Source organism: Chrysoperla carnea, chromosome 3 (assembly GCF_905475395.1).
Source record: "Chrysoperla carnea chromosome 3, inChrCarn1.1, whole genome shotgun sequence".
NCBI classification, from domain to species: domain Eukaryota; kingdom Metazoa; phylum Arthropoda; class Insecta; order Neuroptera; family Chrysopidae; genus Chrysoperla; species Chrysoperla carnea.
The window spans coordinates 75,001,013-75,018,870 of NC_058339.1; the positions used below are offsets into that span (position 1 = coordinate 75,001,013).

At 29.5% G+C, this 17,858-nt stretch overlaps 1 protein-coding gene across 4 annotated transcripts; it reads left to right on the top strand.

The window, feature by feature from the left end:
• The first annotated feature begins 1,370 nt into the window (after nucleotides 1-1,370).
• On the top strand, nucleotides 1,371-13,495 carry LOC123296758 (MAGUK p55 subfamily member 7). Of its 4 annotated transcripts, none has more exons than XM_044878403.1 (10): nucleotides 1,371-1,442; nucleotides 1,808-1,880; nucleotides 3,415-3,704; nucleotides 3,764-3,895; nucleotides 5,068-5,097; nucleotides 7,408-7,575; nucleotides 8,207-8,531; nucleotides 10,882-11,169; nucleotides 11,237-11,580; nucleotides 12,297-13,495. In XM_044878403.1, the coding sequence occupies exons 2-10, from the start codon at nucleotides 1,832-1,834 to the stop codon at nucleotides 12,471-12,473; spliced, it is 1,803 nt and encodes a 600-aa protein (XP_044734338.1). In that variant the 5' UTR covers nucleotides 1,371-1,442; nucleotides 1,808-1,831; the 3' UTR covers nucleotides 12,474-13,495. The 4 variants fall into 4 exon arrangements, with proteins under 4 accessions (XP_044734338.1, XP_044734340.1, XP_044734339.1 ...); XM_044878405.1 differs by having other exon boundaries at nucleotides 10,990-11,169; XM_044878404.1 differs by lacking the exon at nucleotides 5,068-5,097.
• Nucleotides 13,496-17,858: the final 4,363 nt, after the last annotated feature.

The window sequence follows — 17,858 nt, forward strand, 5'->3', positions numbered from 1 at the left end:
AGACTTTTTAATAAAATTATTTCAGAATATTTTTAAAAAGTCGCCTGTCAAAATAAATGCGTCAAACTTCACAGTTGATTATTGTTGCCATCTGCTGTGAAAAGTGTATTACCCAGAACTGTCAATTATCTTGAAAAAGACGAATTTTTTATGAAAATATGTTAAATTAAGATTGAAATTCTTCTTAATCATTTTAAGACAGTTCTTTTGTAAATTGATTTTAGTATAGTTCATTCCATTTCGGTTTTTAATGAAATTAAACACAACTAATAAATTATTTATTATAGTCAAAATGGCTACTAAAATCGAATTTCAAATTCTCACATGACCAGCGGGCCTCTATTCTTGAACTCCTTGGATTGTAGAGTTTACGAAATTTTCGGAGAAAATCACTTGGTTACAAAATAATGTTATTTTAAAGTATATTACTCCGAAAAACTTCCCTGCCTCTAAAAATTTCTAAGATACTGGTTAAGAATTTAACTTATATTAGGATTACCACCTTTCCAGATTTGTTTGGGGCGAGTAAAGCAATCGTGCAGTTTCACCTGGCCCTCAAGATCAACTTAAATCCTCTAGAAACATGTCTGCCCATCCTTAATTATTGCCCTTTGATCACGAAGAAAGTTTTTATAAGAAGATTCAACGTTTGGTATTCAGAATTAAAATGTTGATGAAAGATTCAAATTTATTTTATTTTTTAAGTATTATTAATGTTTTTATGACTTTTTTTTAAATACTGGAATATTTCGCGGCTTCCTGGTAGGAGTTTCTGTTCTCCGTCGGGGGCCGCGTCCCTCAGTTTCAGTAGCACTACATCTAGAGTTCAATAAAGCTATTTTTTGATTATTTGTTTCATATTATTTCAAGTCGACAGTTCTTGACAGCTTTTATTTTAAATTATTTGAAGGATATTTTTTTAAATTTTTAATCATGGAAAAGCTGTAGGTACAATACATCAAAAATATTATACAGATTCGTTGATATAATTTAATGAATTTCACTACCTCGTGACTTTCTGGTTTATATTTCGAATTCTTGCAACTTTAACCCTAAAGTTAATCGATGTATTACCCGGATTTAATTACCTTTAGTTCTTTCATAAGTTTGAAGAAAACCAGGGCTAAGAATTTATTGTCGGCATCGTCGACTTTAAACTTTGATTTCAGTTCGATTTAATCGAAACTTTAAGATTACATGTGAAGTGGTCTATTTCGATGGAACCATACTTTAATGAACAAAGCTTATCGAAAAGTAATCTTTTCGACCGATTTTTAATATCTTCATACATACGCTCATATACATATGAATGTAAAAACTGACAGATAAACATTAGATCATGCGCGTCCGTATCTTTACAAATGGCTAGTAAATTCGATCGACTTAGTTATTTGAAGTGAAAATTAAATGAATATCCATCGATTAATTTCTAATTTCAAGTGGTAATTACACTTATTTATTAATAATTAATAAACAATTATTATTTTAATCCATAAAAATTAATAAATATCATTTATTTTGACTACAAAATTAAACCGACTTTTGAATACTAGGAAAACTTGCGAAACAGATTGCAAATTATTTATAGATAACACCAAAAACTGCTGACAATGTTTGTTTTTTGCATAATAAATTGGTATTTATAAGAATAATATTTCATTTGTTTTATAAACCACTAACTGAGTAAACTTTACTTCATGGGCATTCTTCCAAAAAAATCGTTAAATTTTCATATAAAAATTACATAACAAATTTATAGCTTTTCATTATTTTTAAAAGTTTTGAAAAAAAAAATTATATCTTTTAGATATTTTATAACAAAAATAATTAAATGGTAACTGAAACAATGGCAAACGGTTCGAATGTGACGTGGGATCCAGGTAAAATATGTTTTATAGAATTTGTGGAAACTTGCTTTATGTTGTTTTAATTTTATTGCTTTTTTATATATATATATTTTTTTCTATATATTGTAACTAATTTTCTGTAAATTTTATTTGCTCGTTTTTGTATTTTAATTTTTTTAAATAAAGTTTATTTTTGATTATCTGTATTAATTTGTTGAGATTTTTTGTTGTTATTTTATAACTTTTTAAATGTTATCTTTCCTGTTTTCATTTGTGGTTTCAAATAGTATCCTTTATTCTTAGTTTCAGTTGTTTTTCAAGTCTTAAGTAGGTAATTTTACCTAGTTTTACCATGAGTGTACGTTAAGGTTGCCACCTCAAAGTTTCGGGAAGTTGGGAGATATTGAAATTGATCTAACTATACCACCAGAGTATAATACTTTTTGATGTTTTGGAAACTTTTTTATAATTAAAAATTTAACTAAATACGTTTCAAGAAATTAAAAATAAAAACTGCTCAGAATTGTCGAATTATCTGCATATGAAATAAATAATAAAAAAATATCTTTCTTTACTGAACTCTCGAGAATTTATGTTGGTATAGGGAGTCTCCTGATCAAATCTGGAGAGATGGCAACCCTAGTGTTCACTCTGTGTCAATGGGCTTATTTTTGAGATAGATGCAACATTAAAGTAAAAAAAATTACAAATTAACATTTCTATTTTATTAATTCCTAAGTATTTGATATGCATAAATCTGCCGAACGGTCCAGTTTAGAGCAAAAGTTGTATTTTAGCTTAAAAAAGCGGCCAAAATAGCAAGCATTCTCTCTTACAACGTCAGCAACGAAAAATGTTGAAGTCAAATAAAAAAAAACTTTTATGCCTATCAAAGTGTCTTAGCATTTATGGGACTAACCATTCAACGAGAGTTTTTTTGCATTAAAAGAAAATTTAGTGAAATCAAAAATGCATTTTATATTCATTTGGAAAACACACACGTTAGGTTATGGAAACCGAGGGGAAGTTAAAGTAAAAAAGTGGCCAGCTTAAAAAAGAAAATAAGGAAATTAGAACTTTTACTTTCATTTCAGAAGTGCAACCAATTTTCTGTTTTTCGGTAGACACTTTTTATACGCATAGATGGTTCTTCTCATTTCTACCCTCCATAGACTAAGCTATTAACAAAAGTCTTAAGATAGTTTCTATATCTTCCAAAAGAGTCCAGTGTTGCATTCACTCTAGTTCCCAAATTGAGGACATTTCCATGGGATATTTCTCATCCGAAGATTAAGGAGCTTTTCGAAATTGACATTAAAATTACCATTGCCAATTTGAATTCCACTTATTTTTCTTGCTGAGAATATTTCCCGCCTAGGGGCTATAGAGCCAACGCAAATCTAAAGAAACAAAATACAGTGTGAGGGAAATATATTGCTATCTTCAAAAAATATCGAGACAGCTTCAGGTTTTACGTTTCTACTGATAATCTGATTTTTTTGTATTTGATTTTAAAAAACCGAAAACATTTTTGAATTAAATAATTTTAATTTTTTTCTCCAAATAGCCCTTAGTCGATTACTGTCATCATTAGAAAATGCTCAAGAACAAAAAGAACTGCCATCGTCTGAAGATGAATTTGTATTTTTAAGTGAACTACTAAAATCCAAAGAATTGCATGCCCTAGTGAGTGCTCATAATAAAATTAAGGGTTCAACTACAAGTAAAAAATTTTTCCCATTACTCTCTACATCAATGCAAGTTATGATGGATGTCCTAGAAGTTCTCGCATCACGTACACATGTCTCAGAAGATTGTAAAGAATTGTTTTTTCTATTACAACGACCACATATTCAAGTAATTATTACGCTTATTCTTTTTTTTATATTCGTATTCATGAGAAACGAATATTTTAGGGAATACTGTGTGCTCATGATGCTGTAGCACAAAAGGATTATTACCCTCATTTACCTGAAATCCCATTGGAAGTTGATGAAGATGAAGAGACTATTAAGATTGTACAACTTGTTAAAAGTAATGAACCATTGGTAAGTTTTCAAAATTTTTAAAATTAATTCAAAATGTTTCAATAATTTTATTCAATGAATGTAATTTTCAACGTTAATTACGTTGGTTGTATTCAGGTAAATTTTTTGATACATAATTTGGATATCGTATTATTCATATCGACCAGAAAAATTATTTTATTTGAAATTGAGTGGTTTTGCGTACGAAAATTTGAAAAGTTCGATATTTACTGAATAACATCACATTATTGACGGTTTTCTAACCTTAAATTTGGCGATAAAACATAACCTACCTGATTACAATTTCAATTAATGTTTGCTTTTTTTTGAAATAACTAACAATTTTTGTGACTATTAATGCTAAAAATATAAACTAACATTACGATTTAAACTAATATTTAACAAAATAAATGGACAAAATATTAGAAACGAAGTTTCGAAGAAATGAAGTTTTGAAAAAATGAATTATCGAGAAATAAATGTCCATTTATCAGTAGTACAGTAGAATCTCAAAATGGCGCTATTGTAGCAATACTTAAATTAGCGAAGAGACAAAAAACAAATTTGAAGTTTTTAAATATTTTAGTTTATTAATTTTCCGAAATTCTAAACCATTCCAAAAGTTTTTGCTTTTCTAGTATGTAAACTTTTAATTAAGCTACTTAGTGACAATATTTTAGCGCCCTTTCCATGAATTTTTGAGACTCTGCTGTATTTAATTTTTATATTAATTTTAATAAAATTAATTTACTATATCAATTGTGAAAATAATTATTGATAAAAACATTTACTGAAATTATTTTCGCAATCAGTAACTGAATATCCCAAAAATGATTAAAAAAAGAGAAAATTTGAACTGAATAAAAATGGTTACATTTTGATATGTTGCAGTTTATTCCCTCTTAGCAAAAAGTTCCGTTGGGTGTAAGATCGAAGAATTCGTTTTAAGTACGAAGAGTCAAAGAATCTTAAACTTTTTGATCGGGTCAGAATCTGGTACTTTTCTCCATTATTCTTTTGAAAGAGTTTTGTAAGATAAAACTTTTAAAAAACTTGCGGAGATATTTTAAATTCAAATTAGAAATAGAAAATTTTTGTGATATTCATAAAAACATAGTTTCTATGCGTTATCTTTGTATTTTGTATTGAGAGTATTTGGTGACTTTGGCTGTTTTATTACTTTGCTTGCAAAGACTGGCGCTCAAAGCGCAGAACCAATTGTGGTAAGTTAACACACACACACAGCAATCACTCTGTTTCACATCGCTAAATAGCTTCCATTGCACTACTTTTTTAAACTTCATTAACAAGACTTAAAAATCGTTCAAGGATCAACAATTCATAATGAAATCAAAATCGACTTAAATATGTAAGACAAATTTTGACCATGTTATTACACTGGAATTTTATGACCAAAATTTGATTTACATTGTCTGCGTTTACGCAAACTGAGCGATCGGTGATATCCAGCTAGGACCGGTCTATCTTAACAAAAATTAAATGAAGTGCCGGTGCTAACTGAGAACTCGCGCGAGCTCAGTGCCGCTGAATGCAGCCTTTTTTAATAATTCAAATCATCAAGTATTTCTCATATCATTTCGTATACTTTACAATATTTTTACTGACAACAACAATTTGTCTGCATTTCGCTTGCTTCGCTACTTCCTGTTTCTGTATCTATTCAATTATAACAATAATTTACTTTTCTCATTCTTATAAAGTCTCATTCACACGTGAGAGCTAAAAATTCCGAACATATTGTAAGATCTATTCCTCTAATAATGGCATCGAAAGAAAACAGTATCTAAACAAGTAAAAGTGCCTAACTCACTTCATTCAGCCAGCATAAATGCCACGCAGTTTTCTGAAGTGTATAATAAGACTTAGGCCTTTTTCTATTAATGCAATCAAAGCGAATAAGACTGCTTATTTTTTATTCCTCTCGAAATTTCTTCAATTCCCAATTATCTTACACCGCCTTATCCTCTTATGCGATTTCCTTTTTCTGCTAAATCGATAGGATATGTTCCTTATAAATGTCAGTATCCAAAGTAAAACTTGATTAATGTATGATGGGGATGTTTTGCCAGCATTTTTGTATATTTTAAGGATTTATGAAGAATATGCGAACCAAAGAATGTGTTGAATATGGAAACCAATAAAAAAAAGGTCGGCATTCATGTGAACTGCCGACAGAAGTAAAAACTTAAAACTTTGAAATAAATATGTTTCTTTTAAATTTTTTAATTAATTATAATACTACTAAATACTACTTAAACGTTTCGCTGAGGATTTGTCTGATATTAATTATTCGGGGAGTAAATGAAAATAGACTAGAAACATTTAAAGTCGGCCATTTTGAGTTATTCCTTGAGTCATATTGATCTTAATAACATTACGCCGTCATGCATATTTGTTCTTGTCTTTGATTTAGAGTACTTGTTTCACCCACTGTTGTAATATAGATAGATATCTGCTAGCCTGTAAGTGTATGCGGTATGCGCAGCGAGAGTTCCGCTGTGCCCTTATCTAATACGTATTCTTAATCGTAATATACTGACTATCGTGCATATAATAATTATATATGTGCATTATGATTATGACAAGGGCACAGGGGAACTCGATGGCAGTCTTCTCTCTCGCTACGCTTACATGCTTTATATCGCATCCACTTACAGGCTTTAAATTTAAAATTCTCGAAACTGTACTGGCTGTTAATCATTAGACAATAAAGTGTTCGTGTATAAAACAATTCTAAAACCTGTGTGGATTTGTGTGGAAAGTTACTTGACTCGCCTTGAAAGGCACCCAAACGTTGAAGTAATCAGTCTCTTAGGCAATAGTGAAAGAGAAAATAGACTAAATAGACAAAGTGTTCTATATTTGCGATTTAGATTTACGTAAATAGTTTTTATTATAGTTTACATACTATAATAAACTCGATTAGGTGACTATCAGTGGGTAGTTACCGTTCATGATATCTATTCAGCAGACCTATTTATAGTTCCTTTAGGAACTGGTAATAGAATAATAGGATACAAAAAAAAAAAAAAAAACTTACAGGCTAGCGTTCTCTATCTGTATTATCTGTATGGTTGCAACTGGTGCAAATATGTGTGAGACAAGGACACTGGACCACAGACAAGGCTAAACATATTAGATGTAGTAGAAACTTTTTACCAAAAAGCATTGTGACAGTTATTAGGTTTGTTCTAATAACAAATGCGTTTCGGCTTTTGTGCAGGCGTTAGTTAATAAGAGATAAATAATGTATGCCCGCACTAATGTCGACGCGCATTGTTGTTTTGAACAAGTCGACCATTGATAAAAATCAAAAATACTTATTGATAAAGATCGTTTTCTGAGTTTTTTAGCCTCGGTGCCAATGAGACTATCAATCCTATATATGTTAAATGTATTGAATGGATTTAGATAAATGTTTGATGAAATAAATTTCAATGTTATTGATGACTATAATATTGATTTATCGATTGTTTGATTGTATATTGTTTTATAATTTTTAATATGTATAGGGTGCAACAATTAAAACAGATGAAGAAACTGGTAAAATAGTGATTGCACGTATCATGCATGGTGGAGCCGCTGATCGATCTGGTTTAATACATGTAGGCGATGAAGTTATTGAAGTGAATAATATAAATGTCGAAGGGAAAACACCAAATGATGTTCTTACAATATTGGTAAGTACCAGTTCGTCTTCTTCTATCTTCCCGGCTGTGCTTTTAAAATCCAATCAAATCTTAACAAACCCAATTTAAAACTTTTAAAATTAGTACCAAGCTCTACCAAATAAGATGCCCCACGAAAGCATCTATATGCAAAAACTGGGTAATGAAACGATGAACTTGTATAAAGAACCTATTCTAAATTTGGATTTGATAAAAATTTCAAAATTAAAATTTAATTTCTAGAATTAGTAATAGATTTTGTAATTGAAAAATTTTGAGTTACAAAATTTATTTTGATTTGTAATTTTAATTTTTATCAAATCATATAATAAAATGCTCAAAAATCATTTATTTTAGGAGCGAGTCAAAAAATCCATGAATAACTGAGAAAAATTTCTGCCCCGTACCAAATAAGCTCCCTAATGATCGCACAAACGTAACATATTGTTGGCAGACATTGCCCCCACCCCTTCTCCTAAACACCTGAAAAGGAGTATATCGGAAAAATCGAAACTTATTCCGTGTGATTAGATATGTTTTTAAACTAACTGTTTTTACATACTTCCGATGCGATATTAGGATTGATTTTCTCTAGGAAAATTTAATAAAGATATCAAATTAATATTAATTTACATTTTTCTAGCAAAATTCCGAAGGTACAATAACGTTTAAATTAGTACCAGCTGATAGTAAAAACGGTATATGGGAGAGTAAAGTACGGGTTCGAGCATATTTCGATTATTGTGCATCGACTGATCCGTATATTCCATGTAAAGAAGCTGGATTAGACTTTCAAAAAGGTGATGTCCTCCATATCGTATCACAAGATGATGCATATTGGTGGCAAGCACGTAAAGAGGGTGATAAAAATATGCGCGCTGGTTTGATACCAAGTCGAGCATTACAAGAGCGACGAATTATACATGAGCGTAGCCAAATAACAAAAGATAGTAAAGAAGAAGTAGTTGGTAAGCGTTTAATTTGTTTTTAAATTATTATTTTGGTTATGAACAGTTTTTGCAAGAAATGGTTAATCATGTTTTGTTCGGGTTCCGTAGAATATTTTCAATTTTTAATAATGGCTGTTTGTTAATGAATCTTCTGCTATTAATAATATTCAGTTCTAAAAAATTTGCATACAGATTTGTTTTAAATGTTTCTTTTAGAAATACACGAATCTTTCTGGCACAGAAATTTACTCTTTGTACAGGAAAATTAGAGTTTGCTCTAGCCAAATTAAGTGTATTTAGCAAGAGCGGATCTACCATTGTGAGTACGATGGGCATGCCTACGGCTGTGTATTCGAGCATTACTCAGTTACTAAATTCCTATCTTATATATTTAAACGAGCAATTCTTGTATATATATATTTACGATCTTGGAAATGGCTCCAACGATTTTCATGAAAATAAGTATGTAGGGGTTTTTTGGGGCGATAAGTCGATCTAACAAGGTTTCATTTATCAGAAATGTCGTTTTATCCGCCTTTTCATGAAAAACTGAAACATACAATGTAAAATAGGACTGTTCCTGGCATCTATTGGTGTACCAAGGGATTCAAATTGGTAGTTATGTGGAGTTTTAAACGGTTCTTACATATAATGTAAAATAGGACTGTTCCTGACATCTATTGGTGTACCAAGGGATTCAAATTGGTAGTTATGTGGAGTTTTAAACGGTTCTTATTTTAGTGATAAAATTTGTCTTTTTAAGTAAAAAAAAAACCGAGCAAAGCTCGGTCATCCAGATATTACATATTAAAGCGAATAAATACACATATTGGGTTCACTAAACACTTAGCTGTAGAAAACTATTCTAACTAAATTTAACTCTATGGTAGTCTTTTATTTATACGGCAGAGTATCAAAAGTTTGCGCAATCTTCATTAAAATACACGAAGAACATGAGCCTCTATAGTATGTAGGTTTACTCTCAGAAATAATATAATTTTTTTGTTGCATCATCTACGGAACCCAAAGTTTATTTGCCTGATCTTAAAATATTTAAATCGTAAAAATTGTGATTCATGTGATGGAAAGTGGTTATTATGAATTCCATGAATTTTTAATAAAATCTTTTCTTTGTTTCATCATTTTTCCAAAACAATTTACATCATTTTCAATTTTAAGCAACCTACAAATCAATGCAAAATATTCGCAATGAAAAATAATCGTAATTTTATTGTTTTGGCTTCTAACTAGTGGCCTGTAACAGCCGCTATTACGTTGCCGAAAAAGTCTGTCGAAGGTAAATAATACTGTCCGAACTCTTCGAATTATATTCACTAACGGCGTTGTAGCAGAGAACAGTATGTATCGAATTTCACTTCTAGCCTACACAAGAATATAAAACCACTGTGTACAATTCCGGACCTGGGTACATAAGGATCACGAGCCACTTTTTTTTTTAAATTTCATTTGACAGCTATACCAAGAATGCGCTTCATTTTCTGTGTCTATGGTTACGTCATAGACCTTTTCATTTAAAAAAATGATTCTTTTTTGTTTCGGAGAGAATGTAAAAAAAATAATGTGATAAAATGAAAAACAGATATTTTCTATCTTTATCCAACTTATTACTGACTGTCCGAAACAATAGTGAATTGTAATTTAAATGAAAAGGTCTATTAATGACTTACAGAAAAGAGACAGGCTCACACCTTGTGCCAGAGTGGATAAACAAACTGATTTGTTAAAAAAATATGTCATTTTTCTGCCACGAAATACAAAATATTAGCATTTAGCTTACCCTGGATTAGTTTTTCGACTAAATTAGTATGCTTATTAGACAATTATTCAATGTCACTATCGCAATTCGTCTCACTTTCCGTATTTTGATAGTTGGCAACGCAAATCGAATTTCTTTCAATGCTCGAAATACTAATACTTTAAGTTTACGGCTAGAAACTTCGAAAATCGCATTGTAAATAAATTATTCTGTCACTGAATCGTGCTAATTGTGTAGAACGAAACGACGGTTGTAAAGAATGATTTTTTGACGGCAGTTTGGAGCTCCTGTTGATCGTGGAGCCCTGGGCAAGTGCTCAGTACACTCGGTAGAAAAAACAGACCTGCTGGAATCAAAAACCACCGATGATATTTCGAATATTTTGCATTGTTTTAGTAGAAGACATATTCATTTCATCAACTTTTTTCAATTCTTAAAAATTCATTTATATTTTGAGCTTTTTAATGTGACATGTACGCATGCGTATAATTGAAACGATTAACAGAACATTAATTTTCTTTTCATATAAAAAGCATTGCTTCACTTCCTATTAGACTAACAAATATGCATGTATGCTTACCCTTTGGATAGGGTTGTGTTCTGTTGCAGTCGCTCCTGTTGTGATGTCTTGTGCGCCACAATCTCCTAAATCCCCTAGGTGTACAACCATTAAAACTAAAAAAATTATGTATGACACAGCGGAAAATGATGATTTCGATCGTGAACAAATTGCCACATACGAAGAAGTTGCAAAATTATATCCCCGTCCTGGTATCTATCGTCCAATTGTGTTAATTGGTGCACCTGGTGTTGGTCGTAATGAATTGAAACGTCGTTTGATTGCAACAAATCCTAAAAAATATAAAACTCCAATGCCATGTAAGTTTTAAAAAAAAAGTCTGCACATTTTCTTTGTTTATTTTTTCTTATGCTATTGTTTTTATAGATACAAGTCGTGAAAAACGTCCAGCGGAAGTGAATGGTCAAGAATACTTTTTTGTTGAACGAAGTTACATGGAAAATGAAATCGAAAAAGGGAATTTCATTGAATATGGGGAATATAAAGGAAATTTGTACGGTACTTCGTTAGACAGTGTAAAAATGCTCGTGCACGGTGGTTTTGTAACTATTTTAAATCCACATTATCAAGCGTTAAAATTACTACGTTCGCCACAATTAAAACCGTACATAATTTATATTAAACCGCCATCGTTAGAAGTGTTAAAAGAAACGAGAGCGTTAGCGCATGCACGCTCTACATTTGATGCAAACAATTCTAGAGGTTTTACTGTAAGTATACTTTTATCTATCATATTGCGTAAAAAACTGCTAAGTCTTTGTACATTTTGGAGTTGTTCATGACGTCAGTCCCGTGTCCATTGACTATCTCTCCCCATAAATTGGAACTAACAATAAAGTCCTGTAAATGCTGCCATTTACGAAACACATTTCCACTGACTAATTAGCTGTTTAAGTACTTCTATTAGAAAAGCCGTATCTTGGAGAGGCTAACAAACTAGCTGATGCTGCGAAACAGATTTTGATTGAAAGAAGAGGAGTTCAAGCGAAATCTGCGAAAAATACAACATATAATTGCGGAAGTCAATATTCGCGACAGACTCAATACTTGAATGTACAGACTAATTCAGTTGAAGATTATTACGATCTATATAGCGCACATCGATTTGTTTCTGCCTAAACGGTTTAGCCTAGCTCAATATACATCGCGATGTAGAGGTCGATGCGCATGTCGGTCGAGATGATGCGTATTTTGGAAAAGTCTTTTTCTGTACCTCGCAGGATTACTTTATTGAAAAAAGTGACTGAATATCACATTTTGACATAATAAAATGTTCTCGAACTCGAAAAAAATTGATTATTGTTTTTATTCACTTGATGACCTTACATGATGAACAAATGTTTCAATCTTCTCCCCCCCCCCCACTTCTGCAAAAATATATTCTTACTTAGGTTTATAAGTAGATTAATAAAATTTTTGTTTACAGGATGACGAATTTCATGAAATACTTCATGCATCATCTCGTATTGAATTTTTATACGAACATTTATTTGATGAACAAATTGTAAATGCAGATTTAGCAACAGCATTTGAACAATTAGTAACAGCTGTGAATAGGGTTGAAACGGAACCATTATGGGCACCCGCTTCATGGGTACAATAAATTTATCGATCATTTTCTATTGATTTAAATTTGTCTTATTACGTTTGCAATTTTCTATCTCAATTAGTTTTCGACTTAATTTATATTTGTTGACTGATTTTAAAAAAAATTACATAATTAACGTACGCGTACAGACTTTCTACGCCACTGTTGTGTTAATAATTAGCATAGGCTTAGGTAAGGACTTCTAATCAAAACTTTAATAAGAAATTGGGAGTTGAAAAAGCATACTTCAATTTTCGGGATTCTGTTTAGTTAAATTAGGCACCAACAAGTGAAAGGAGTTAATTCTAAAAAGGTAGGTTTGAATTTACATCATTATAAATCGTCTTACAATTAATAAGCAATATTAGAAACATGTTTTCCGAAAATTTAGTCTATCGAATGTTTATACTTTATATAGCCATGTGAAAAATTCTTCTTAACGTTAAAATTTTCTATAAAATTGCCGTCCATCAGCGTTTTTCCTTTTCTTTTCCCTTTTACCTTTCACTCAGTTACTATTATTTTTTTTTAATTTAAATTGGGACCATTATCAATTTGGCATATACGAAATGGGACGAAAAAATTTTAAGTATATATTCTTTTTAAAAACATGGCTATATTATAAACGATATTTCGATTCCGTAATTAGAAATAGTAAAGCTGTCGCCATTTTGTTATTTAGTGACATCTAGTGACATGAGTATATCAGAATATAGTCCTTAAAATAGTTGCCTTACTACAGGCATGTTGAAGTTTGTTCTGAGTTAGGAGAAGAAAAACATAAAATATTAACTATTTATTTGCTGAGATATAATAACGCAAAGTTAAAACATTTTATTGTTGAACAGAAACAACTATAGTAAGAGTATTGTGCACTACATGCTTATATACTCTTACCCCGCATACAATCTCAAACTTTTTGATAATATTGCAGCAACCTTAACATCAAAAACTACTTTCTAAATGTCTATGCTCAGCTTTTTCACATAAAATGGCGTAGAAAAACGTTTAAACAGGTACGATGACGATCGTTGTGTAAAAACAATTAATTGTAGAAATTTTAACCAAAAAAAGAAATTATTAATATAATATAAAATAATATTTTTCAAGAATTAAAAAAAAAATTTGATATATTTTTTATTTTGTAAAAACGTTAAATTTGAGCTTTAAATACGAAGTTTTAAAATAAAGTTTATAAGATAAAACAGAGCCATCTGCGTTTATCACTTATAATTAAAACAATATTAGATAGTGAATTTGACAAATCATTTGAAATTTAAAAAAAATATAAATTAATTTTCTGAAAATAGAAAGAAAAAAAAACTATTTTTAAATAACACAAAAAAGACATTTTAATATAAATTTAATTAAGTATTTTAGAAACAGTTTTATCACCTTTGATTAAATATTCAAGAGACGGGTTAAAAGAAAAGATCAGTTCTGGTAAGTTGAAGATGGTAGCAGAACTGTTCTCGAGAAAAATTTTTAACCATGAATATCTAATCGGAGCTAGTGAAACCGGACTGTACTTAATTAAAAATAATCATGACATTGTTATTTGTTAATTAATATTTATGTATCATTAAATTTAATTATTAGAAGGCAAATCGCGGAGCTGCTAATTATCGATTTTCTTCAATATTTTTCATATATATATTATATATAATGTATAGATTTTCTGATAAACTTGTTACCGAAATTTTATCGTTTAAAAAAAATCGATTTTATAAACAATCCCACCGAATATGTAAAATCTTGTAAAACACCCGAAATGTAGTTAAAATTGTAATCAAAAATATTTAAAAAATTGGCTTTGTCCTTTGAATAAACTAATTTATATAGCAAAGAGAATAAGATAGAGCATTTACTTATAGATGCCATTTAATAAAATAGTTTAAGGTATATTGCATTAGAAATAAATTTTAATAGTTTGTCACCATATTTTAAAGAATGATAAATTTTTATTTATTAAACACATATCTTAAAGGCAAAAATTTTCATGGCGTTTTGGTTTCCTGAAAATGAATGCGAAAATTATAATTGTGCCCTTCTGACTGTTACATAAAGTAATGGAATAATTTTGATAGTCAAAACTGTTTTGTTTTTTTAATAAAGAAAAAATCAAAAGGTTCTTTTACCCCTAATAAGAAAAATATAACAAATGCTCAACAAAATATTTATCACATATACATATTTATTTTTACACACACATTCATATAAATGTATATATCTATACATAAAACTTACTTTTTACCTACATTACCAACTAAGGTTTCTGATAGCTTCGTTGAAATTCACTCACAGAGGGCGAAACTATATACCGTTCGCGATATACCTTAAGTAGATGTCACTTTAATAGTCATACAACATGTTTCTCTATCTTATACTCTTTGGTTTTTAGTAAACACGATTATAATATTTATAAAAGTAAAGACGCCTTTAATTTTTAGTAAAAAAAATTATATATTGTTGTTACGTAACTAATTTTCATTTAGGTACAACTTGTAGTTTGATAAATGAATAATTATTGTTTTGTCATTTAAGTATAATTAATTAAATTGAATTAATTAGTTCGAATCTCATTTTATTTTAGAAAACAATTTAAATAAATTTAACTAAACGATTCTCTTTTTATATATAATAAATTATTAATCAGCTAATTGAAAGTTAAAAAAAATATTTTTCAATTAGCTCTATTTGATATCAATTAATTAAAAATTATTGATTATTTTTACTTGTCGAAAGCAATTAATAAAAATATATTTATGTGCAACATCTTCAAATGGTGGCCTCATCATTCTAACATTTTGATTGAGATGGCATTTTAATACAACAGTTTGGGACACAAATAAAAGTTTCACACCATCGTCTATACAAACTCGAGTGATTGAAGTAACTTGGTACTTTGAGAGTTTGAACCTCACGACTAAATTGATGAAAATTACATTGCAGGCGTTACTTAAAAATTGATAACATCTCGTTCGAAATTTCATGATGTTGTGGATATAACGACCTCTAGACAATGGAAGTAGACGAATTACCCACTAGTCTAATTCCAAAATAGCTTCACGGGCGTTTAAATTTAAAGTATATACAAGGTGTTCTGTTATTGACTGCAGATCGTTGGCCTACGGAATAAGCTCATAAAGACGAAGGAAAAAGTTATTTACCTGTAAAATAAAAACACAAAAAAGTATAATATTGTTTCCATAGCAGGTCTGAATTAGTTAACGTGAGTCATCAATCATCATCAGCTTAGTTTATTATATGCATATTGATATAATATGGTAGTGGGAATGGTTATATCTATGTACAATGTACCACACCCTATTAATTCTTCTTCTTATTATCATTATTTCTTAGTTTATGTAATAAAACAATACCAGCCATCAATATTTTATTGAATTGTGATTCGATATAGTTATTTATTTTTTATTAATATTATATTAATTTATTTTGTTAATTATCTCACAAACTACGCCTTAGATCCAAAATTGGTAAGTTACTTATTCCTGCGTCTTTATGAGTTTATTCTGTAGGCCAACGATCTGCAGTCAATAATAGAACACCTTGTATATCTAAAATGTATTTCATCTCGTTTTTAAGAATGACATCCTTTTTTTATAAAAGATATCTTAAAGAAAAAAATTTTCTCGTGTTTGGGTTTCCTGAAAATGAATGTGGAAATTATAGTTATGTCCTTATTGTTCTTACATAGCCTAATGGGAAAATTTTGTAAAACTGTTTTTTTTTTTTTCATAGAGAAAAAAATTAATAAGTTTTTTTTCCAAAAAACTATCTTATGGTAAATAAGAAATTGAAGAATATTTGATCCTACTTAGAAAAAGTTAAAAATTATTTATAAAAAACTTTTTAAAAAAAGTATTTACACATATACATTATTTATTTTTGCCCACACATTCATATAAATGTTTTTATCCATACTACTATCCATACATTTTTTTTACCTACATTATCGACTAAGACTTTCGATAAGTTGTTCAATCCACTCATAGATGGCGAGACTATAGTTCGCAATATACCTTATATGAGTTTAAAAAAATTTTCAATCAAACAATGTTATACTGGCAAAGTTCAAAAGATTATAAAAAAAAGCGGAACTCTTAATAGTTTAAAAAAAATCAAAATAAAAAGGTTGACAATTATTTCTTGCACATAAAACCTATATTTTCACTGCCATTATTGTTAAATGTTGGATTTCAAAAATGTTCTAATATTAATTTTTTAAAAAAGAAAAGAAAACTATTTTCTAAAATCCAAAATTCAATTAATGTGAAAAAATGTTTAATGATCTTCAATAAAATATATAGGGTGCGCCATTTTAATCTCCCCAGCTAAAAATTTCTTCAACACATCGCAATTTAAAAAAAAATTCGATTTTAAAAATTGCGAGGAGGATACTTTAATGAAATGTTGCTTTATCAGCAGATAAAATGCTTAATATAACTCCAAAACGGTTCACTTCTGAGAAATTTATTGAGAAAGCTTAGAAACCATAACATATCAAAAATTCCACTTTTTATAAGGTTTGTACGTCGTCCTTTTTAGTTGGGAATAATAAAATGGATCACTCTTTATATAAAGCTGAGATTGTGGAAAAGAAATTAAAATTCCAAGAATACCAAAGTTCTTTAAATATTGTATAAAACAAATATTAATTATTTTGTTATACATTTTAACACATTCTTCTCCATTCTACACTCTTATTTCTCCCTCCATCCGCCTCTTATTCCATTTCTTCCCACCACTGTTACTGTAATAAAAACGATTATTTTGTAACTGAACCAAATCAATAAATAAATAAATGAAGAAACCGATTGATTGATATGTATTTGGAGTACATGATTTAAAAAATAAATTTAAAAAATTATGATTATTTCGTAATAACAATAATTAATTTTGTTTATTTGTGTTTTAATCAATAACTTCCTAACGCTTTTATTAGCTTGACTTTATATAACCTAACCAAATGAATATACACTGTTCGAGCCGCCCAAAATCCTTTATAAATACTTTCTTTTTAAATATATTTGAGCGTAACTTTCAAAGTTGAAATTAAAAATTTTTTATGAATTAATAACTTGACTTTTTAATTTTTATTTTAACTGTCAAAATCATGTGATAAAATACTTGAATATAATTGGCCTATAAGGATCACGCTCATTGGCCAAACACTAGTCACATCATAGCTGATTGGCGACGTCACAATTTTTCACAAGCTACTTGAAACAGTATAAATTGAACACACAACGAATTAGCAGAATGGAGACCGTCACCAAATTAGCAACGAGTATCATACATTATTAGAGTAATTACGATTAGCTAATTCATACTGATGATGACTGCATGGTAGTCGAAATACGTATTTATATAACACAA